Here is a 24,453-nt window from a genome sequence, read left to right as displayed (position 1 = left end):
ACCCAACTGTCCAGTGCCTTGGGATGACCTCCCAATGTGAGAGACGCTCTATAAATGCAATCTTGTTGTTGTTGTTGTTTGTACATGTGTTTTGTGTTCGGGGGGCATTTGTGTGTTTATGTTTTTTGTGTGGGCAGAGTTGTCTGGTTTGTGTGAGTGTTTGGGGATCGTTGTGGTATGTGTGAGTGTGGTGGATTTGTGTGTGTTTGGGGGTGGTGAAAAGTAGTAGTTGTGTGAGTGTGGGGGGGTGTGGTGTATGTCTGAGTGGGGTGGAATTGTGTGAGGGATTGTATGAGTGGAGGGTGGGGATGGATGAGTATGTGTTGTCTTGAGTTGGTGGGGGTTGGTGAGTGTTAGTGTGGGTTGTCTTTGTGTGTACTCTCATCAAACTGGCTGCCATTTGGAAGGCAGGAGTGCTGGTTTGTGATTGATTCAGAATGCGTTTGCATTTTATGTTGATTTCTGAAATGTTTTTTTTGTTTCAAATGTCTCCAGATGCAGTAAATGACACTCAGATCTATCATCTAGTCCTTAATGGAGATCGTCCCGATGTAAACGAGCTTCCTAATGAGGCACCAGAGGAGATTGTAAACTTAATGCAACAGTGCTGGGAAAACAAGCCTGAGAGCAGGCCAACCTTTAAAGGTGGGTAATTGACTGAGACTCAGTTCTTTTCTTATACACTGCCAAGATTGGTAACTTTGCAGAGCAATGGAAATCCTGAAGAATTTCTGGGTTATTACTGGAGTTAGAACACCTACATGCAATCCTCTCTTAAAACCCAAAGGCTGTAAAAGTGCAAAAGTAACATGCAAACATCTATAGTCAAAAAACATTGAACACTGTACCCCAATGCATATTGTCTGGTCCACAAGCCTTCATTCTTGACAAACTGCGCATAATACTGTGCCTTGTGTCTACATTTCTTTGACTGAATATTGAACCTAGAATTATAGAAATACACAGAACCACAAATACAGCCTTCAATCAGCTGAAAAGAAAAGCCAGTTTCGACTTTCTTTGTTTTATTACCTATCTGAGAAGGTTGGATGTCCTCTTCTGGAATTAAATGAATGGTTCACAACAAGAAATTACCTTTGTATTGTCTGCATTTCCATGACTCACCTTTCATGTCTGGAGGATGTCTCAAGGAGCTGTTTATCCAATATGGAAATACGCAGAGGTGAAGTTTCCAGTCTCCATCATTGATCTATGCTGAGTTAGTGGATCTTAGTAGAGTTAATGCAACCTGAATGAACACCCCTGTGACAACCCGCGTCCAAATTCTTAAGAACAGGCATGAAGATTTGGAAATGATTGGAAGCCCAGTTTTTGACTGATCTGATGCACAATCACTATTGGGAGTTTGGGATTTTATTTTGCAAGGCAGTGTGGTATGATGTTGCTGATGTGCATTTTTTTTGAATAGAGAAGTTCACAAGTTATTTTTGTACTTTGCTTTTTGCAGCCTTTGCGTTTTAGAGAGGATTGCACCTCTACTGATCAGAAGCTTTTGCTACTCTTTTAGTCTTGATAGGACATTGGTTCCCAAACTGGGATCCCTGGAGCCCGATGGGGTTGGGGGGGCAGGTGGGCGGGGATAGTTCAGGGGGACCGCTGAGCTAGAAGACACACAGAAGGCAGCAGGAAGTGCAAGGGTTGCATGTGTCTTAAAACCAAGCGTTTGGCTTGACTGTCAGGTTCATTGGCCAATAATAATAATATTTGCATTTGGTATAGTGCCTTATCACGTCTTTGAGACGTCTCAAAGCACTTCACAGAATATACTGTAAAGTGAATTGATAATTAAAGGTGAGGATGTCCGATAAGTCTTAATCATTTTACCCCAAGAATATTTTCAACCCCCCCCCCCCAAGGCTCCAGAGATCCCAGCCCAAGTGGGGGTCTTCAGTCAGGATGACTAATATCATGGTGACCTTGAGCCCAGAAAGTTTGGGAACCCTTGGTCTAGAATCTGACTCTTGTCAGTGTGCTCAAGTATTGTATCTTGCAATTTTAGCTGGTTAGATTCCAGCAGTAACCCCAACGCACACGATGGGGTCCCAAGCCTTGGCTCCTGCTCACTAGGTTCTAATACTCTTTCAGATTTAGATAAGAAGAATGCGTTCTTCCAGTGCAAGAATGCACCTTCCATTTCAGACACAAGGAAATTTCCATGTGTGGCTAGCATACTCTCAGCCTTTAAGCATGCGTCAGACACACAGCTGACCAGAAATATTTTCACAAAATGATGTCCAGTGCTGTAAAATCTCCTAAGGTGTAGTGCTCCCTCTAATGGCAGAAGAGATGTAAGCAATATTTCAATTTAGTGCATTCAGTGGAATACGCAGTTCACAAATCTATAACCTTTGTCACGGTCACCCCTTTTTGTTTTCAACGCCTCTCTGTTGTTTAACTATATTGAGTAACGCTTTTAAAAAAAAATTGTGTATTGAATGTTTTTGATACTTATGGTGCTATCAAGTCCAACTCTAGCATTGACCTCAATCATTTGACGGTAATTTACCATTCCAATATGCAGATGAAGGATTGGAAATGTACCCGCTATACGGGTACATTAAGTAATCGGTGCCTTTTTTGTTACATCGGGTAATTAGTGCAATACAGTTACCACTGGGTACCCTAATTCGGGGAGGGGCTCAATGCCCGTAAAAGAACGAGTGCCATGTGCTCGTGGTCACTATTTTTCGATCTGATGACAACAAAGGTACGTGCTCTGACTATTGATGAGTAGTAGTCTTCGTGCACTTCACATTAACTTCATTACATGTGGCTGCTATCGTGTGTAATTTAAGTGTGATTTTATGTTTGTTATCTTATAGTTGTGGTTGTTAATATTTCTTGTTTAAGATTTAATGCTGAGGGTTGTGGATTTCATTGAAGCTACAATAAAATTCTGTGGAGCTAACTTAACTGTGATTAACTCAAGCTTTCTGTATAAATCAAAGAAGGAGGAATACACAAACAGGTTCAGCTTAGGTCACAGAGGTGTAAAATAAACCTCTGATTGACTGAAGCTTTCCTATTTGCTTTAATTTAAATAGCAATTAATAATATCTGTCGTCATGAAAGAACTCATTAGTCAAGTTATACCTAGTTATAGGAACTTGCATTCATTAGTGAAGATTGGACACAGACCACCTTGTAAGTACACTACGAGGGAGAGCGAGCCATATTGAGGGTGTACATATAAGGGTGATAGAACCATCTCACCTTTCTCATCTCCAAGCTTATAGCATGACAATTAAGGGATTAATATAGTTGCCTTTTGTTTGCAAAATCACATGCTATACGAGTACATGATGGACCAAGAGCAATATGCAGCTGCTGGTTATTGCCAGATTACAGATGTACTGAGGTGCATTCCTGCACTCTGGCAACACGGTCAATAAGTTTAGGGGACACAGACTCAAGCTCCAAAGAGAAAGTGACCAGACACTTTCCAGATTTAATTATTTTTATATGGGATGATGGGATCATAATGGTCTTTCTGGTCCCATACGTTCCTATTTAAAGGAGACTGAATGTGTTTATTGCTCACTAACAATCCTGTCTGTTTCAGAATGTAATCATAAATTAAGGCCATTCTATGAAGAAAAGCTAAGTGAAGACATTACTACAGATATAGAAACATTAAGAGTAAGTATTGATTTAATGTTACAATCTGCAGTTTTATTATTATAATAATAATAATCCTTGCGTTTGACATAGCACATCATCACATCATTGAGATGTCTCAAAGAGCTTCATGAGATTTTCGAGCCATTATGATCTTGAATCAGTAATGTTTATTCTTGTACTGATTTCCCAACAATATTTACTTGTGCAGAATCTGAACAAGATAAATAGGTTAAAGTTTCAGGCCTGGTCTTTTTCAGAGCACTTTTTCTGATGGGTCAGATCTGAGTGACACTTTCAGTGTTTTGGGTTTTATTTCATAATTCCAGCATCCCTCCGCATGGTTTCTGTTTTTATTTAGGACCTGTATAATGTTTCCTTTCTCTCTTTTGTAATTTCCCACTAAAATATATGTAATAATCCCTGCATTTTAATTTAGAGAACCCCATAATCCTTAAACATCTACTCCTTCCCTTTAGCCCAGAGGTAATTGTAAAAGATTTAGCAGAGTTTTCAACAGATTTTATCTCAGCAATTATTAGTGGAATTCCTCATAACTTCTTCAAAGGTGGACCTAATAGCACCATGTTTCTCATATTAATTTTCACAATTGTGCTAAGACTGTAATTCCATCCACTTGCCCAGAACTGAATTGTTGTGACCTTGCTCCTGCTTTAACAATTAACAGGAATTAACCCGGGTGAAGCCAACTGCTCCAAGAGAACTGGTTAAAAGAATGCAGTCTCTTCAAATGGATAGTAATGCAGAACTGCCAAGCCATGCTACAAAAGGTACACTTCACATCTTAAACACGAGAAGGTCTGAGTCACAGAATGCAGTGTTTGTCATGTTTTATACATTTTCCTGAAGTATGAAAGAATATTGACACAGGATTATTCAGCAGAGCACACTTTCCCCTTTCAAACTCAGTCTTCCCTTTAAATACGTGTGGAATGTTAGGGATTAGGGATGTTAACTGTGACTTTCATAAACATGATTCAAACACATCCAGCTGTTTATAAATCTCTCAAATATCTGGATGTTTGCTCGCAGGAAATCGTAATTAGCACATTATATAATCCTCGCATTTGATATAACGCCTTCTCACATGATTAAGATGTCTCAAAGCAGTTTCCAGGTTTTACCATGAAATGAACTAACTGTAAGCATCAGCGAATGAACCATTCTGGCTCACATCTTAGTTAGCATTGCCAGTATGTAAGAACGGCATCCAATTAGTTATGAGGGAGAAAGAATCAGGCTAACACATTGAATTCAGGTTATAAATATTGTAAATTAGACCTCAGTGTATAAATTATTCAGCAATTAAAATTTACAGTTTCTCTTTGTGTGTTTCACAGATGATCCAAATTCCTTACATAGCTCACAAGGAAACGCTGCCAGTGGCCACATTGCGGAGGACTCATTCGCTCCAGCAAAATTGAACGAGCCTTCTGAGGAAGAGTATAACAGCCAAGCTTTACCTCCTCTCTTGAGGAAGCTGGATGATGAATACAATTACCACATGTACGGCAGCCGTCTAGACAACGTGTGCTCACAATATCCTGAGAGCCAATTCAATCAGATCATGGAGGAAAGAAGCAGGAGAGTTTCAAATGAACCCGTGTTCACAAACCAGTTTTCTGCTAAAATGTTCCACACCAACCTTTTGGCAGGGTTACACAGTGCTCCAATGTCTTCTAGCACCCAGAATTTGGGGGCTCACCCTGATCTTTACCAGGGGGCAGCCACTTATGACAGCCTTTGTAAACCAGCCAAGGAGGAGACCAGCGCGTATGCAACTAAAACAAGCCCAGTAGGTATCCCTATGACACAGGGGGAGATTGCACAAAGAGGTCTGGGCACCATTCCCATTTCAGAAACTGGTAGCCTGCATGTTGAACGGCAATTGAGGACTCCCCTATGGCAGGAGCATACAAGACCAGGTGTGTTTTTTGTGCTTTTAATTTTAATTGCTTTTTGTAATTTAAGTGCTCCGAGACGCTACCCTGTGTGGAGGATGCGATATAAGTGCAAATTGTAATCAAAAATTGCATTAAAGTAGGCGTTGTAACTATTCTACTTCTATATTGATGTGGGCCAGGGTGATGGCAAACAATAATAACTTGTTTATGTAGCAATCTGTCAAGTAAAAATAAGCCCGAAAACACTTCATAAATGTGTTGATACACTTCTTCCTGAATTTGTTGCAAGAGTTCTCCCTGAAAATTTTGGGTCCAGTTATTTTTTTTAAAAAATCTGTTGGCAAACGCCTCTGCTCCTGATCTCCAGCCTCTTACTCATGGGCTGTGTTTAACCTCCAGCGCCCTGTGCAAGTAAGCATTGTTCATGTATGAGCCTTGGCCGTGAGTGTCAGAGACTCCTCGATTGTATAGGTTACAACAACAACAACAACAACCTGCATTTATATAGCACCCTTTATGTGGGGTAGAGTCCCGGGAAGTTTAAGGTTAGGCACATCTCAAGACTTACCTCTTGGTACCATTCACCAGTGGGAATGGGATTGTCCATTGGCCCGAGCCAGTCTCAGGCACATAGGGTTTGTGTGGCAGGCAGGCGACTAGTGGTCTCTCTCGTGTTGTGGGGTGGAACAAGTAAATTCACTGGTTTGACAAAAGATGAACCTGGCTTAGCTGCTAGCTATTCCGATTTAAAATGTATTCTGTAGCGTATTGGTTAGACCATTCACCTCGCAAACTAGAGGACCTGAGTTTGATTCCCGGCCAGGGCAAAATATTAGGCAAGTTTCCTTACTCCACACGCAGAAAGTAAGAACCCAGTTGTTAGTGAATTTGTCAATTTGCTTTTTTGTGGGTAATAATCCGTTCAAAAATAATTTTTTTTAAAAAATTGGTCACTTAATCCACAACTGTTTTTGGTACACTGTTGTGTCTGGCTGCTGTGTTTCGCCCACAAAATGTGCAGTCAATTCACTTTACAGTATATTCTGTCAAGCATTTTGAGACAACTCGAAGATGTGATAACAAATTCAAGAATTATTATAAAGCTCTCCAGGATGCTAACCTGCGAGAAGGCCGCTATATAGCTGCAAGTTGTTGTATTATTATTAAAACTGTCTATCTCGCTCTCCTGAGGGATGAAATTCCAGGGTTCTGAGCACCAACATTAATGATGCCTCTCTCTTAATGGGATTTCCCCATTATAATCCAAATCATTACACAACATTATAATCAGTTACTGTATGGCATTGTAATCAAAGTCAAGTTGACAATAATTTAAGCCTCTGATTAGTCTGGTCTGGTTGATAAAGGCATCACCCAGTTCTAATCCATACGATTAGAAAGTTGCAAGTCTCATTCCTGTACTAAATTGTCTTATCTCAGCTGAGGCAGCTGTTACACACCACTACTGGCATCAGTACTGCTGGGCTGCAAAAGGGAAAATCTGCAAATGATTAATATCGGGTGAATTTGGTAGAAGAGTGCAATGTGCTTGTGTCAACTTTAATAAACAATGGTGTGGCATTGCTTTCTATTTTGGTTTTTAGGGAATGTTGCTTGGAATACTGCAAACACCATTGGATCTGACTCTAACTTGAACTTTGTTGACCCAGGTAAGACCAGGAATCCTCCACTGTGCTGAGTTCCCATCTCCCTTCTCTTGCGCATCACCCTCCAAAACATCCACTCCCTGCTAATAAATCTCTCTCCATCTGCAATCTTATGCTGATAAAAACATTGATGTCCTTTACTTCACTGAAACCTGGCTCACCCCCAGTGATATCTTCCTATTAATGCATACAACATACCCCCATCCCAATCACTGTATCACTGCTGTGCCTCTCATTTCTACATCAGTCCCCTTAATTCCTCCAAATCTTTTTCCTTCTTTGAATATCTCACTGAAAATAAAATAAAAATAAAATAAAAAGCAATGCCATGTCGAGAGGCGACCCGATGAAAGTGCTTAAGGTTATAAAAGGGTTTGATAAGGTGGACATGAATAGCTGTTTCCACTTGTTGGTGAGTCCAAAATGAAGGGGCATAAATATAATAACCTGTAGCAGATCTAAAAGTGAGTTTAGGAGGAATTTTGTAACATATATAAATAATAATAATCCTTGGAATTGATACGGCACTTTTCACATCTTTTAGAGGTCTCAAAGCACTTCACAGAATATACTGTAAATTGAATTGACTATATTTGTGGAGGAAACACGGCAGCCAGTTGCATACAGCAGTGTCCCACAAACAGTCGTGGATTGAATGACCAAATTAGTATTGTTTTTTTTCAGTTTTTTTCTTGAGGGATTATTATCCCCAGAAAAGCGATCCACCAATCGACTTAATAACCAGGTTCCAACTTACTGCTAAGTAAACAGAGATTTGTGGAGTAAGGAAACTTGCCCAACATTTCGCCCTGCCGGGAATCAAACCCAGGTCTCTCGCTTGCGAAGCGAGTGCTTTAACTGAGCTACAGGACTCCTGATTGTTGTTGTTAACATTGATCGGTAAATATAGCAAAACCTTGATGAAAAAGTCAATGTTTTATCGGAGTAAGATAGTCCCCACTATCAACCTGTAAAACATGAGTTGGTAAATAGTGAGAATCATTTCTATATCAGTTTAACAAGTGTAACACATATTTCTCTTAGTTGTGGTGGCAGGTATTTAATTTTCAGTACGTATGTGAGTTTGAATACAGGTCCGTAGCTTCTTGCTCAGCTGTGTGCATTTTCTTAGTCCTTAAATGTGTTTTCCTTTATTAGAATCAACATCAAGAATCTTTGTATCAAACACCAAGACTGTTCAGATCGGTTCCAATAACGTTCTGAATATTGAAAAACAGGTTTTCAACAAGAAAAAGAAGAAAAATTCTGCAGTGCCAAATGCACCTCAAAGAGCGGAACACTTGGAAATTTTTAGTAAGGCTTTTACACAGCGAAGGCAATTTGTTTGCATATTTTCTGTTTCCTCCATTGCAGAGCTGATGTGTCTCTTGCCCTATTTTCAGATGACCGGAGCCCAGTTAAAGATTCTCATCTTGACCTCTTGCGCTCAGAGCTCGGGAAAGATTGGAAACACTGCGCTCGAAAGCTTGGCTTCAGGGAGTCGGAAATTGATGAAATTGATCATGACTACGAGAGGGACGGACTGAAGGAGAAAGTTTACCAAATGTTGCACAAGTGGCAGATGAAAGAAGGTGGAAAAGGCGCTACTGTCAACAAACTGGCTCAAGCCCTCCAATCCTGCAAGAGGTTTGACCTAACTCTCAGTCTGCAGAACTGTGCCTAGGGCTTTGCCCAGTTTTCAATGAGAGGACCACTGCTATCTGGATCTGTGGGCACACACAAGACATGCACAAGTGTTAACCACTTTAAAATCCCTGGTTACATGCATTACGTGTGATAGTATTCAGCTAACAAATCTTTTTAACTTCTGGAACAGTAAAGAGTTCTCTGGCTGCTCAATCTGGAGCTACCAGATTTGGAGTTTTAGCGGCTGTTGCATCTGTCAAGGACATGACAATCATTTGTCCTGTGCAGCCAATTGGCTTGGTCATTCCCTTTGGTATGGAGTACAAAGGAACGCTGTATGTTTTGTCCCAATTTATGTTTTGTGAAGGGATAGCAGCAGCCTCCCATGCTTCTGGAGATTACTACGTTTATTACCGATATCTTTAGAAGAACATCCGTTACTCCACAAGGGTTATATGTTTGCACTTTCCATACCAAGAGTGGGATCGCCAATGTTATATTGAACTCTGGTTAGTTCTCTGGATCTGGTCTAAGTCTGTCCCAATTTCAGTTAACGCCAGCAGGACCCAACACTGCCTTTTGTATCAAGTATATTTTTTAAATTATAAAACCTAGAATATGGGTAAAGAGTACAACAACCACAAATTGCATTTATAGAACACCTTTCACGTCGGCAGAATGTCCCAATGTGCTGAAATGCTGAAAACAAACATAATGTAAGCGTTTCATGTGCTACCTAAAGTGTTTAGTGCTACCTAAAATTGGCATCTATCTCACATCAGCAAACCATGTGGTTACAGGGAGATAACACCACTGTCTTTGTAATGTGGCAAAATAAATAAAAATATGCAATGCGTTTCTATCTCACAGGTCCTGAACATTTGTTAGGATTAACAAAATAGTAGCAGTTTATGATAGAAATATCACACAGAATGCAGACTTGTAATACTGAACAAGATTAGAGCAGTTTATCATGGTTAGCTTTTAATATAGATAGTGCAATCACTAAATAATACATTCAGAAATAGTAGACTTTGAAACAGAAATGTAACCCAAACGTGGCAAGTGGGTGACCTTTCATTTTGGTGTCTTACAGGGCTTAACAGGATTTCAGTAAAGTTGGTGTTTATTTTGTGAAATGAAGGTGGGACATTACTGTGTGCAAATTGGCTGCCAAATACAAATAAATACAGCCACTACACTTTACAGCAGATCCTGTGGAACAATTTAAGATGTTTTGATGGAGTGATAAAGCCTGCTCAAAGTGCTTCACAGGAATTACTGTAAGTGTAGTGACTATTATTTTTGTAGGGTAAATGTGGTAGCCCATCTACACACAGAAGTGCCCCAACAAACAGCTATTAAGTGAATAGCCAATTTTATTTGGGGGATTGTTGGCCAGGAGAAAATTCAAATAGTGCCAGAAAATCTTTAAGATCCACCTGAGCTGTGTCTCAGTTAAATGTCTCATCTACAGGATGGTACCTTTAAAATGAATTGCTCACCCAGCACTGTATTGAAGGGACAGCCGAGACTGAATTCAAACTCCCAATGTGGGTTTGAATCCAGAACCTTCTGACTCAGGAGGTGAAAATGCTACCAACTGAGCTAAGCATTTAAGCAAGTTGCCAATGAAGTAAGCTCTTTGGAAGGGAGTTAAGCAGGGTCCACGAAGCTGAACTGGCTCCAAGGTGACAAGTCTGACAACAGAATGTCAGACTGGAGCCAACGCTCTGTACCGCAGTGCACCTTCTCGGAGCCCTAAGCCTAATCAGAGCTTAATACAGTCTGTAATAATGTGATGCAGGGAAAGTGTGGGCATTCCATGAAATATCTCTGTATGGGTGGGACGCGTGGAGCTCTTTGGTTTGCATACTCTTAAGCATGGTGATGGGTTTCTGCATGTGTCAGGCGCCCGGCTGACCAGCATTTCCAACCGTCATTTACTGTACAACAGAAATGATCTAAGGGATTGAGAATCGGCCAAAAAATAAAATATTTTGGGTTTTGCTTTCCCTAATGAAAAATAAAAAAGGGTGATCAGCCACAAACTCATCCGAGTTGAGGCAACGGAACATCAGAACAGCCCCTGTGCTCGCTGCTGCTTCAGTCCCCTCTTCAGTCACCTCTATAAAAGATTTGTGAACAATTTTGGTCAGTGAGAGACCCCGTTCTCCAGTCATTCTTGAGAAATCAGCTTTCGCACCATCAAATACATCTGACATTCCCATACTGGACAGTGTGGCCTGCAGATCATAGCTTTCCTCCAGCTTGAATCTGGGCAGATAAACATTCACTGTGGAGGAACTCAAGCTTTCCGCACTCGTCCATTTCAGCAATTTATCGAACGTGAGGCTCTTCTCAAGCTAATGGAAAGGGGGGAAATGGTAACATTCATTAAACAGAGCACATGATTTTACAAGTTTAATTTACCGTTACAGAAGCCCGCCTGTCTGAATCCCCACCAATAAGGGACTCAGTACAAGGAGAAACTTTGCAGGGCTTTCCCTCGAGCGACAGAAAATCTTAAGTACTGTTGTGTTTCATGCATAATCAATTATTAATATAATAATCCTTGCATCTGATATAGCACCTTATCACGTCTTTGAGATGTCTCGAAGCTTGTATTTATTTATATAACTCTTTGACCTTGTTGACTCCTGTGAAGCACTTTAGCCATTGACACCAACACGATAAGGCCCTATATCACATGCAAAGATTATTATTATAACTCTTGCTTAAATGCATTCTTTCAATCTTGTAATTTTAGAATAACTTATTTTGAAACATCTCAAAGCAAATTACAGTATTTAATGTTTAGAATTGTGACTGTTTTTGTAGGCAAACCTGTGTCAGCTTTTCTTGCCTTGTCATCTGCAAGTTATTTATCAGCAAATACCTGTCATCCTGCCATACAGAAAGCATTAACCTGCACTCTTTTCAGTGCTGGATGATGATGACCGATAGGAGTGCATGACTATAAGATTCAAAGCTTTGAGTGAACACCAGGTACAAAGGTCTTGTGGTACTGATGTCACCTTATCAGCACCCAGGGTCAAATAGAATTAAATGTCACAGCAGCCACTTAATGACAGAACAGCTACTGATGAGGAATTACAGCCTCTGTTCAAGAACCTCAATTCATTTTTGGTGCCACATCATTCATTGCTTGCGGACTGTGTTTACTTCCTTTCCCGCCCTGTAGAAAAACAATCCCTCCCGAGCTGCTTTCCAAGAGGAAAGCATTGTGGGCGAGTCACATTAAAACTGAAAGTAAACACCCAATTCTGTTTAAACAGATTCCATCTATATAATTACCTAAACAATCAAGGGTGATGTTCTTCCTTTTGATAAGGGAAGAATTTCAGCGGATGATGACCAAGTAGAATATTAAAAGAAAGTCAGCAGATCGGACAGCTCGGGGCAGAGAGGACCAACGGCAAAGGGGGCAAGAGTTCCCTAGCAGGCAACGCTTTGGAGTTTGAATTTTAACCATGTACTCACAAGTTATTTGAAATCACATGAGGAAAAGAGCTGCAAAGTTTCTCCTCGACCCCCGACAAGACAGTTGAACTAAATCCCTTATTATTGGTGGGGATTCAGGCAGGCAGGCTTTCATCCTATCCCTCACCTCATTCAAGGTCTGTCTCAAGACCTTCCTCTGATTGTGCTTTTCAGTCATCTTTCTCCACCTCACCCCCTCTTGGCTCCCACCCCCAGCTTAGATGCCAAACCATTGTTGTTTAGCGCCTTGAGATGTCCTCCTGAGATGAAAGGCGCTATGTAAATGTCAATTATATTCAGGGAGCTGATAGAGAGTCTCCTGGCCAGAGGAAAACACACTACTGGTTTAGATTCCCTCATATTATGAGAACAGTCAAGCTCAGGAGGTTGCTCCAAGTGATCCTCAGAATGGAAACTATTTTCTTAAAAAGATAAATTTAGTTTGTAACCATGCCATTTTCTAAGCACAGGAGAATATTTTGCTTTCCCTTGATTCTCCACCTCCCCTCCACTTGCCTTTAAGAACCCATCCAAAATGATGGTTTTATGGTTAATATTTAACTTGCTCTGCCCCACTGCCAAGATCTAATAAACTGATGGATTCAATGACCTCCTATTCATGTTTTCCAACATTCCTACATTACAATGCACAACATGCTTGACTCCTAAAAGTCACAGTACACTATAACTTCTTTCATTAGTTACAAGGACTACGATTTATTATTATATGTTGGTGTCAGCCTGGATCAATTTGTTACGATAGTCAGTACCTCTTGCCTCTGAATCATAAGCCCACAGATAAAATCTGGTCATTCACTTTATGGCTGTGAACAAATTGGCTGCCACTTTCCCCTAGAAATACAGTCACTACGCGTAACTCATGTGAAGTGCATTGAGACATTTTCACGATAGGCCCTATTATCAAATGCAAGTATTATTACTATATCAAGGGAATTCGCTCCGCGGTCACTTCCCCTCCAACATCCACCAACCCCCTACCCCCTCACTCCCACACTCCGACTGCTACCCATCCTCCCCTACTCACATTTGTACCCGTTTCCCCACCCTCTGTCACCAAACTCATCCTATCCCTGAAACCAACCACCTGCTCCCTTGACCCCATCCCCACTCCACTCCTTATCTCCCAGCTCCACTTTCTTGCCCCACATATCACCGACATCGTCAACCTGTCCCTCTCCTCTGGCTCTGTCCCCATTCCCTTAAAAACTGCCACCATCACACCCACCCTGAAAAACCCTCCCTTGATGCGTCGCAGCTATCAAGCTACCGGCCCATCTCCAACCTCCCCTTTCTCTCCAAGGTCCGGGAAAGAGTTGTCGCCTCCCAACTGCGCTCTTTCCTTTCCACCAATTCACTTTTCGAACCCCTTCAGTCAGGTTTCCGTGCTGCCCATAGCACAGAAACTGCCCTGGTCAAGGTCACCAATGATATCCTGACCATCTGTGACCAGGGCTCCCTCTGTCTCCTCGTCCTCTTCGACCTATCGGCAGCATTCGATACGGTCGACCACGCTATCCTACTCCACCGCTTGTCCTCCCACCTCAACCTTCAAGGCACTGTCCTTGAGTGGTTTAGGTCGTACCTTTCTCACCATCTTCACTTTGTCTCTACAAATGGCTTCTCCTCCACCCCCCGCACTGTCTCATGTGGTGTCCCTCAGGGCTCTGTCCTCGGTCCCCTCCTCTTCACCCTCTATATGCTCCCCCTTGGTGACATCATCCGCAGACATGGAGTTAACTTCCACATGTATGCGGATGACACCCAACTCTACCTTTCCTCCTCTACTCTCAACTCCACGACCACCGATGTCCTGACAGCCTGTCCGACATCGAGTCCTGGACGAGAGACAACTTTCTTCAGCTCAACGTGTGAAAAACCGAGGCCCTCCTGATTGGCTCACGTCAGCGCCTCCGCACCTCAGGCGCCGACACCATCAGCATCCAAGGCTGCACTCTCCACCTCTCAAAGCCAGTCAGGAACCTCGGCGTTTTGTTCGACCCTGAGCTGTCCTTTCTCCCTCACATCCGCACCACAACTGGCACCGCCTTCCATCACCTCCAGAACATCGCCAGACTATGGCACTACCTCACCCCTCACGCTGCTAAAACCCTGGTCCACGCCTTTGTCACCTCAAGGCTGGACTACGGGAACTCTCTCCTCGCCGTCCTTCCCGCCACCTCCCTCCACAAACTGCAGGTCATTCAGAGCTCTGCAGCTCATGTACTGTCCCGCACCAGGCTTCGGGACCATATCACACCCACCCTCGCTCGCCTCCACTGGCTCCCCATCCCCCAGAGGATTGATTTCAAGATCCTCATCCTCACCTATAAGGCCATCCACGGCCTTGCTCCCTCCTACCTCTCTGACCTAATATCCCCCTACCTACCCGCCCGTACCCTCTGTTCCTCCGGCTCCGGTCTGCTCCACGTCCCCCGCCCCAATCGCCCTACCATCGGTGGTCGGGCCTTCAGCCCCCAGGCTCTGGAACTCCATCCCCCAGTGCCTTCGCCTTGCTTCCTCCCTCTCCTCCTTCAAGGCCGGTCTCAAAACCGGAATCTTGTTGTTGTTGTTGTTGTATATCAGTACCTTTTCTAGTCCAGTAGAGTTATCATTGATGGAATCTGGCAACAAGATGAACATACTCAGTTTGTTCTCAGCATAAGGGATCTCTAGGATTTGGGTTTCAAGCTCCTCGACATAAGCCACGTTAAATGTTCCTTTCAGGCTCATCATATTCACGGTCTTGGAATCATCCTGAAAAAAAGTTTTTTTTCAAAATCTCTCATTAATAATAAAGTAATAAATGAAAATAAAATGTTTCCTAAATGTTTCCTCTTGGCTTCCAGCACCTTGCTGATGAAGAATAGCCTTTCCTCAGTGTCTTCTTTATCAAAACTCTTTGTCCATCTCCCTTTGAAGTAGATGGCATTCACGAGGACAAGTTTGGTGAATTGATCGATCATTCCTTGAGCCAACAAGTTTGGGATTTTACCTAATTTGAAGCAATACATACAACATCTTTGTTAAAAAGGAAAACATTTTTGGACGCAAATTAATGTAATACAAGTTATGAGAGACTCTAGCACATCAGTTTTTGGAATAGAACAGCCATAAAGTGTAGACAATCTTGTGTCCACTAACTGTTAAAGGTATTTTACCCTCAGTCTGCTCCTCCACCCAGGAATTGATCTGCGATCTGGCTTCTTCTGCTCTATCTGGAAAATCGACAACGCCAAATTCTGCCTGATAGAATTTTAAAGTGGACTCCAAGTATTTCTGTAGAACCAGTAGAGAGGCAAACGTCATGCATTGCAAAGATCAGAGCACAACAACAACAACAACAAGATTCCATTTATAAAGCGCCTTTCACGTCAGGAGGACGTCCCAATGCGCTGCACAGTTGGGTCAGGACCCGAGCAGGGGGGAAATGGTCAGGGTGAGGGGAGGGAAGGGAGGGAGCGAGGAGGGGGAAGAGAGTCGAGAGGGGGGCTGAAGGCTCGGTCAAAGAGAAAGGTTTTGAGACCGGCCTTGAAGGAGGAGAGGGAGGAAGCGGCGAAGGCACTGGGGGATAGAGTTCCAGAGCCTGGGGGCTGAGAGACTGAAGGCCCGACCACCGATGGTAGGGCGATTGGGGCGGGGGACGTGGAGCAGACCGGAGCCGGAGGAACGGAGGGTACGGGCAGGTAGGTAGGTCAGAGAGGTAGGAGGGAGCAAGGCCGTGGATGGCCTTATAGGTGAGGATGAGGATCTTGAATTCGATCCTCTGGGGGATGGGGAGCCAGTGGAGGTGAGCGAGGGTGGGAGTGATGTGGTCGCGAAGCCTGGTGCGGGACAGTACACGAGCTGCAGAGTTCTGAATGACCTGCAGCTTGTGGAGGGAGGGCGGGAAGGCCGGCGAGGAGAGAGTTCCCATAGTCCAGCCTTGAGGTGACAAAGGCGTGGACCAGGGTTTCAGCAGCGTGAGGGGTGAGGTAGTGCCGTAGTCTGGCGATGTTCCGGAGGTGATGGAAGGCGGTGCCAGTTGTGGTGCGGATGTGAGGGAGAAAGGACAGCTCAGGGTCGAACAGAACGCCGAGGTTCCTGACTGGCTTTGAGAGGTGGAGAGTGCAGCCTTGGATGCTGATGGTGTCAGCGCCTGAGGTGCGGAGGCGCTGACGTGAGCCAATCAGGAGGGCCTCGGTTTTTCGCACGTTAAGCTGAAGAAAGTTGTCTCTTGTCCAGGACTCGATGTCAGACAGGCTGTCAGGACATCAGTGGTCGTGGAGTTGAGAGTAGAGGAGGAAAGGTAGAGTTGGGTGTCATCCGCATACATGTGGAAGTTAACTCCATGTCTGCGGATGATGTCACCGAGGGGGAGCATGTAGAGGGTGAAGAGGAGGGGACCGAGGACAGAGCCCTGAGGGACACCGCATGAGACATTGCGGGGGGTGGAGGAGAAGCCATTTGTAGAGACAAAGTGAAGACGGTGAGAAAGGTACGACCTAAACCACTCAAGGACAGTGCCTTGAAGGTTGAGGTGGGAGGACAAGCGGTGGAGTAGGATAGCGTGGTCGACCGTATCGAATGCTGCCGATAGGTCGAGGAGGACGAGGAGGCAGAGGGAGCCCTGGTCACAGATGGTCAGGATATCATTGGTGACCTTGACCAGGGCAGTTTCTGTGCTATGGGCAGCACGGAAACCTGACTGAAGGGGTTCGAAAAGTGAATGGGTGGAAAGGAAAGAGCGCAGTTGGGAGGCGACAACTCTTTCCAGGACCTTGGAGAGAAAGGGGAGGTTGGAGATGGGCCGGTAGCTTGATAGCTGCGACGCATCAAGGGAGGGTTTTTTCAAGGTGGGCGTGATGGTGGCAGTTTTTAAGGGAATGGGGACAGAGCCAGAGGAGAGGGACAGGTTGACGATGTCGGTGATATGTGGGGCAAGAAAGTGGAGCTGGGAGATAAGGAGTGGAGTGGGGATGGGGTCAAGGGAGCAGGTGGTTGGTTTCAGGGATAGGATGAGTTTGGTGACAGAGGATGGGGAAACGGGTACAAAAGTGAGTAGGGGAGGATGGGTAGCAGTCGGAGTGTGGGAGTGAGGGGGTGGGGAGTTGGTGGATGTTGGAGGAGAAGTGACCGCGGAGCGAATTCCCTTGGAGAGAGCACATGGAAATGCAGAGGAAGAACAGTGACAGGAGAAATTTAGCAACAATGAATAATAAGGATAAGGGTTTAGGGAAGGAAAATAAAAGAATTTAGTGAGATTGTGCTCTGAAACAACTCAGATTATCAAGGGAAGCAGAACACTCACCAGTGTTAGTGAATGATGCGTGTTCGATGTTTTAGACAATCAATAAGTATATAGTTCATTGTAAGAAATAATAATGATCTTTGCATTTGAAAATAGTTGAAGCATTTACATTTAAAATGCTGCAGATTAATCCTTCTTACACATTAATTTTTCTTACAGAGTGCAGGGTGATGTTTTCCTCCCCGTAGAGACGATTCGCCAGTTTCACGTGACACGGAGCACTGAATTTGACAATGTCAGACTGCAGTGCCTGAAATTCTGAATGAATGTCCTTCACTTTATTAAAATGAAGCACCTACAGACATGAAAAAACACACAATTAATCAAGTAAGCCTGATAAAAATTTTCGTACTCCCCACTTTCAACTTGGAATATTTTCCCTTTTTAATACAATAAAACTTGCATAAGTCTGATCTGTATAAATTGTATAACTGCCTAAGTCATACATCTGCCCAAGTTCTGTTCAAGAGTTTATAATATATGCAAGTTTGACATAACTCATACGTGGCATGTCATATTAAATACATGGTGCCAACTGATACGACTTATGTGAGGTTTACATTATATAACGGTTTGTGTTCAGCAAAATGTACCCACACTTCTGTAAAAATATAACATTATTAACTGTTTATCAGGTTTAAAAAGGCACCGCTTTTTTATAGTGATTAATTGTTGAGAGGAAGGATTTTGTTTGCAATACAGTGGGCATGATCAGTCAGTCACATTTAGATGGAAACTATTGATCAGACACCAAGATGTCAATAATGAGAGCTTGATAGAGCATGCACGTGGGCTGGTGACTGGCAAATTCAGTTGAATACAAACAAATGCATTATCCTGCATTTAGGAAGTAAAAATAGGAGGCATGTATACCCCACGGATTTGCCAAGGAAGCTGCGTGTTCACCATGTCAAAACAGTGTGAGGCAGCAATAAACGTGGCAGATAGGAAACTGGGTACATTGTGAAATCACGATAATGTCTCAGAGCTATCTATTCAGGACAGACATCTGGAAGCATTTCTTTACCCAGAGAGTTACCAGACAGAGTGGTTGTGGCCAAGACTCAGAAATCAATTTTAAAAAGCTTGATGCTGTAATGGGAGGCAGTAGGGTGGATGTTCTAGAAGGATGAGTTCAAATGGACCAAAGGGTCTTCTTCGAACCTCCTTTGTGACCCTGTGATATCCTCTGAAACCCAAGAATTTAACATGTACCTCTGTGTATTGCTGCACAGTTCCCTGTGGTACAGCTCCCAATACATTATTGCATGATTTTCTAGTTCTTTACTGCATTTACTTCCCTGTACATAGCTATACCACTGGATACACTGTGTGATCTATAAACCAACATGTACTCTATTATACCAAGATCTGAGAAAGTATGTAAACTCTAATATTTTCAAAAGAAAACAATATACAAAACAGAAATCATTGCACACCCACCTTAACCATCTGAGCTGCAGTATTGCCTTCGGCACCGAGAAGCAGCATAGCCAGAGCAGTTGAGATACTGAACGGGGATACAAAGATATTCCCAGTTTTATCTGCTTTGTTCAGGTGTTTGAAGAGATCGAGGGAAAAGTTGGTAATGGCTGCCTTCAGAGGATCCATAACTAAAGTCAGAAACAAAAAATATTAATAATCATCCTCCATGGAGAACTGGCTGAACCGGCTCCAAGTTGAAATGCCTGGCAACGGAATGTCAGAATCATGCCAGCCCTCTGACAGTCTCGGTAGTCTGGTTCCTGAGCCAGGCGGGTCCGCAGTACTCTAGGGCACTGCTGATAACACAGTCAACCTGGCTCATCCGCAGGACTTGAAAAGGCTGACCAGTTTACTGGGGACAAGAATCATCCCACTCCGCTCCTGTTAAGCCTACAAGCCAAAGCCCTAATTGGTAGGTTGGTCACCAGCCTGCTTTAGGTCTCCAGCACTTCCCACCGCACCATTGGCAATCGGGCATTCAGCATCTCTGCCCCCACACTCTGAAACGCAAACCTGTAATCCCTCCGCCTCACCCCCTCTCTTGCCTCCTTCAAGTCCCGTCTAAAGACTTTCCTCTTCGACCGTGTCTTTGGCCTCCCACCCTTGCTGCTTTGCCCCTCCTGACACCAACTGCCATCTTGGGTCCAAAAACCCCTGACTGTGCAACGCCTTGGGACGTCTTTACGACGTGAAAGGCGTTATATAAGTGTAATTTGTTGTTGCTATTTAACACTCAATTATTTTCAGTGTAAATTCTAAACTCTTCTGAGCTGTACAATTCACAACTAGGTCACAATAGTGAGTTCGCGGATCACGTTTTAATTTGTGACCATTCGCAAAAAAGCCATAGTCACTAAGCACCAGATCTTAACATATCCTTATCAACAAATAACATGGCTTTTTTTAATTCAAATCCAAAAATAAAGTAAATAAGCTTTGCCAATAAAACAAGTGATGTTGCCACCTTCTCCAAAATCTGTATCAAATGCGAGGATTAATAAAGCTCCCAGGCAACAGCAACAGTGCAATTTTGTTCAATTGAACATCTCAAAGCACTTCAAAAGGTATACTATACAGTGGAGTGACTGAATATTTGGCGAATGCAGCAGCCAATTTGCATACAACGATGTCCCACATGAAGTGAATGACTACAGCAACTGATATCGCATTTTAAACACACGTTTTAAATAAGGTCTGTGTTAAAACCATAAAGGTCACAACCTTCAAGTGTTATGCGAGCACACTATCCTTCTCCGCCTTCTCTCTGCTAAACCCTTTTGGTTCTGTCCGTTACTCGAAGACTTGATAAGGCAAATGCAAGGATTATTATTATTATCATTTAAGAAACTGTTTGATGCTGCATTGATGCTGCAAGACAGCAGAATTCTGAGATCAAATAAGCCAACTGTTAAAATGAAAATAAAGAAAGCAAAGGGTTGATCTAATACAAGGACTCACCTTCTGTGATGATCAGTAGCTACCATGTGGCATGAACATTTAGGGATTTCCTCGTTATAAGCACACTCCACCAAAAGATTAATTTCACCTCTCTGCAACCTCTGGTGGAATTTCACCCCTTCACTGACAAGGCCATCTCTGACCACCATTTCATCTCCCTCAACTCCCATATCTCTCTCCCTACTACCTCCAAACCTACCACCATTCTACCGCCCGTGGAAGAAGATCTCTTCGCAATCTCTCTCCGCTGCCCTGGAGTACTCCGAATCTCCTCTCCCTCTGGCCCACCTCATGCAACAACCCACTCTCTGCACTCACTCTTCTCCACAGCACCCTCTCCACCACACTCAATGTCCTTGCCCCCCTCACCTCCCAAACTGCCTCCTATTCCCGATCCTCACTCTGCTTCACCAGCCACCTCCGCTTGCTTAAGGCCCAGGTGTGGGCTGCCGAACGCACTTGGCTCAAATCCAGCCTAACGGTCCACCACTACATCTGGCTGGACCTCATCAAGAACTACCGCTCCGCTCTCGCCTCAGCCAAATCACCCTTCTATTCCAGGTTAATCCTGGAGGCAAAAGGCAATCCCAGGCTCCTGTTCTCCACCACTAACCGGCTCCTCCGCCCTCCCCAACATGCCTCGCAGATACTTTCCTATGACTCTCACTGCGAGAAAATGCTGGACTTCCTCGAGTCCAAAAATCAAGGGAATCCGCTCAGCTGCCACTGCCCTCCCAACTTCCACACCCTCCCTACCCCAACCCACACAATTACCCATCCGACAATTATGCATCCTTCCTTCCACACCTTTGAACCTGTCACCCTCTCCTCTGTCTTCAACACGGTAACTTCCATGAAATCCACCACATGCTCCCGCGACCCCATCCCTACCCCTCTCCTTGAATCCCAGCTCCACCTCTTTGCCCACTACTCGCCGACATCATTAACCTCTCCCTGTCATCTGGCATTGTTGCTTACCCCCTCAAAACAGCCACTATCACCCCCACCTTGAAGAAACCTTCCCTTGACCCGTCACAGCTATCTAGCTTCCGGCCCATCTCAAACCTCCCTTTCCTATCCAAGGTCCTTGAGAGAGCCGTTGCCTCCCAGCTTCGCTCTTTCCTCTCCTCTCACTCCCTCCATGAACCCCTCCAATCGGGTTTCTGTGCTGCCCACAGCACGGAAACTGCTCTGTTCAGGGCCACAAACGATATCCTGACCATGTGTGACCAGGGTTCCCTCTGACTCCTTGACCTCTCCGCCGCCTTTGACACCGTGGACCACTCAATCCTCCTCCACCACCTCTCCTCCCACCTCAACCTTCAAGGTTCTGTCCTTGACTGGTTCATACTGCCTCCATTTCATCGGGGCAAACGGTTTCTCCTCCAGCTCCCACACTGTCTCGTGCGGTGTTCCTCAGGGCTCTGTCCTCGGGCCCCTCCTCTTCACCCTCTACATGCTCCCCCTTGGTGACGACATCTGCAGACATGGGGTAAATTCCCACATGTATGCGGATAACACCGAACTCTACCTCCCTGCTTCCACCCTGAACTCCAGGACTACTGGCGTCCTGACCGACTGCCTGTCCGACATCAAGTCCTGGACGAGGGCCAACTTTCTCCAACTCAATATCAGCAAGACCGAGACCCTCCTGATTGGCTCACGCCAGCGCCTCCGCACCTCAGGCGCTGGCAGCATCAGCCTCCACGGCTGCACACTCAACCTCACTAAGCCAGTCAGGAACCTGGGTATCTTGTTTGACCCTGAACTGTCCTTTCTCCCTCACATCGGCGCCATGACCGACACTGCCTTCCACCACCTCCGCAACATTGCCAGACTCCGCCACTGCCTCACCCCTCAGGCTGCCAAAACCCTCACCCACGCATTCGTCACCTCAAGGCTTGATTACGGGAGCTCCCTCCTCATCGGCCTTCCCAACTCTTCCCTTCACAAGCTGCAGATCATCCAAATCTGCAGCTTGTGTACTCTCACGCACCAGGCGCCATGACCCCATCACTCCCACCCTTGCCCGACTCCACTGGCTCCCCATCCCCCAGACGATCGAGTTCAAGATCCTCGTCCTCACCCTTAAGGCCATCCATGGCCTTGCCCCCTCCTACCTCTCTAACCTGCTGACTCCCTACCAACCTGCCCGCTCCCTGCTCAGCGGGCTCTGGCCTGCTCCATGTTTCCCGTCCTGCTCCATGTTTTCCGTCCGACCCGCCCTACCATTGGTGGCCGAGCTTTCAGCCTCTCTACTCCCACACTCTGGAACTCCATCCCACAATCCCTTCACCTCGCTTCCTCCCTTACCTCCTTTAAGGCCGGTCTCAAGACCCTTCTCTTTGACTGTGCCTTTGGTCTCACTCCCACCTCTCTGCCTTCCCTCATCCCTGCACCACCCCTCCCCCATGCTCGGGCCCCGATACCTGACTGTTCAGCACTTTGGGATGTCCTCCCGACATGAAAGGGGCTCGATAAATGTAATTTTGTTGTTGTTGTTGTCGGCACATTCTGACTAAAAATATAACAATTTGCACACTGCAATATCCCACAAACAGCAAAAAACATTAAGGATGATACTCGAACTGCAAGGTTAAACCGATCAAGAAAGGCCGAACAAGAGTGGACTCTTTTTTCTTGAAAAGAAAAGGGTGAGGAGTGACCTAATAGAGGTCTTTAAAATTATAGCGAAGTCAGAAGAACTTCTTTACCAGAGAGCAGTGGGAATGTGGAACTCGCTGCCACAAGTAGTTGAGGCGAATAGCATGGATGCATTTAAGAGAAATCTAGATAGGTACATGAGGGAGAAAGGAATAGAAGGTTATGCTGATAGGCTTAGTTGAGGAAGGACAGGAGCATAAACACCGGCATAGACCAGTTTGGCAGAATGGCCTATACCTGTGCTGTATATTCTATGTAATCTATGCAATGATGAGTCACAAAAAGGGGCTTTTTTTCTCTGACCTCTGAGGTTGGAAAACTAATTCAGACCATGATTCATAGATCAAACTACAGTTTGCATGCTAAAATATCATGTCGTGTTCACTGAGTTTATATGTGATTCTGCTACGTGACGACTACATGGTTAGAGCACTCGCTTTGCAAGCGAGAGACCTGAGTTCAATTCCAGGCAGAGCGAAACCTTGGTCAAGTTTCCTTACTCCACACGTCTAATAATAACCCCTCCAAAACCAAAATTAATAATAAATTGGTCATTTTCAACCTACGACTGTTTGTGGGACATTGCTGTGCGCAATTGGCTGCCGCGTTCGCCCACAAATATACAGTCAATTCACTTTACAGTGTGTTCTGTGAAGCGCTTTGGGACATCCTCCCGACGTGAAAAGCGCTATATCAAATGCAAGGATTATTATTATTATAACTACACTGGTAGGTGTCAGGTGAGAAATTACTCTTCCTGTTAAGTGTAAAAACCCTTCGGGCCCACAATAACTCTTGTCCAGAAACAAGAAATACATTTCCTCTTCACCTGCTAAATAGATATTGCATTCCATCATCTGGTGGATATCACTTTGCACAACACTGACTAGAATACTTGCATTTTTGTCTCCAAGCTGCTTCCAAAATCGATGACAGCTGATTCTGTTGAATGTATTTCAGAGGTGCAGAATTTCCAGATAATGGTCAATAAAGAGTAGCCAAAATAACTCACTAGATCACAGCCAGAGATCAGTAAAGCCTCAATCACCAGAATATTCTTGAATCTTCTCCAAAACTTCAGTGTAAACATTACATTTGGTAATGTTCACGACATCCCAAAGCACTTCAAGGGATATGCGATAAAGTGCAGTGACTA

At 44.3% G+C, this 24,453-nt stretch overlaps 2 protein-coding genes across 6 annotated transcripts in view; one reads left to right on the top strand and one right to left on the bottom strand.

The window, feature by feature from the left end:
* ripk1l (receptor (TNFRSF)-interacting serine-threonine kinase 1, like) overlaps positions 1–9,734 on the top strand; it is a 34,397-nt gene extending 24,663 nt beyond the window's left edge. For 3 of the 4 annotated variants that reach the window (XM_007889619.2, XM_042346792.1, XM_007889621.2), the window contains 7 exons: positions 496–645; positions 3,584–3,660; positions 4,328–4,430; positions 5,001–5,585; positions 7,169–7,234; positions 8,390–8,545; positions 8,635–9,734. In XM_007889619.2, the coding sequence (XP_007887810.2) occupies positions 496–645; positions 3,584–3,660; positions 4,328–4,430; positions 5,001–5,585; positions 7,169–7,234; positions 8,390–8,545; positions 8,635–8,915 (1,418 nt within the window). In that variant the 3' untranslated portion in view covers positions 8,916–9,734. The remainder of the gene's footprint in view (positions 1–495; positions 646–3,583; positions 3,661–4,327; positions 4,431–5,000; positions 5,586–7,168; positions 7,235–8,389; positions 8,546–8,634) is intronic. The other variant, XM_042346793.1, reaches the window with a different exon arrangement.
* Positions 9,735–9,824: 90 nt separating this feature from the next.
* Positions 9,825–24,453, bottom strand: part of LOC103176211 (leukocyte elastase inhibitor) — a 17,558-nt gene continuing 2,929 nt past the window's right edge. For both annotated transcript variants that reach the window (XM_007889624.2, XM_007889625.2), the window contains exons 2-7: positions 19,134–19,303; positions 17,848–17,985; positions 15,562–15,679; positions 15,253–15,395; positions 14,990–15,157; positions 9,825–11,244 (exon numbers count right to left, since the gene is read on the bottom strand). In XM_007889624.2, coding sequence (XP_007887815.2) covers positions 10,843–11,244; positions 14,990–15,157; positions 15,253–15,395; positions 15,562–15,679; positions 17,848–17,985; positions 19,134–19,301 — 1,137 coding nt within the window. In that variant the 5' untranslated portion in view covers positions 19,302–19,303 and the 3' untranslated portion in view covers positions 9,825–10,842. The remainder of the gene's footprint in view (positions 11,245–14,989; positions 15,158–15,252; positions 15,396–15,561; positions 15,680–17,847; positions 17,986–19,133; positions 19,304–24,453) is intronic.

The sequence above is a fragment of the Callorhinchus milii genome, unplaced genomic scaffold, assembly GCF_018977255.1.
Source record: "Callorhinchus milii isolate IMCB2004 unplaced genomic scaffold, IMCB_Cmil_1.0 Scaffold2, whole genome shotgun sequence".
In the NCBI taxonomy this organism is placed as follows: domain Eukaryota; kingdom Metazoa; phylum Chordata; class Chondrichthyes; order Chimaeriformes; family Callorhinchidae; genus Callorhinchus; species Callorhinchus milii.
This window is presented reverse-complemented; position numbering and strand designations above follow the sequence as displayed.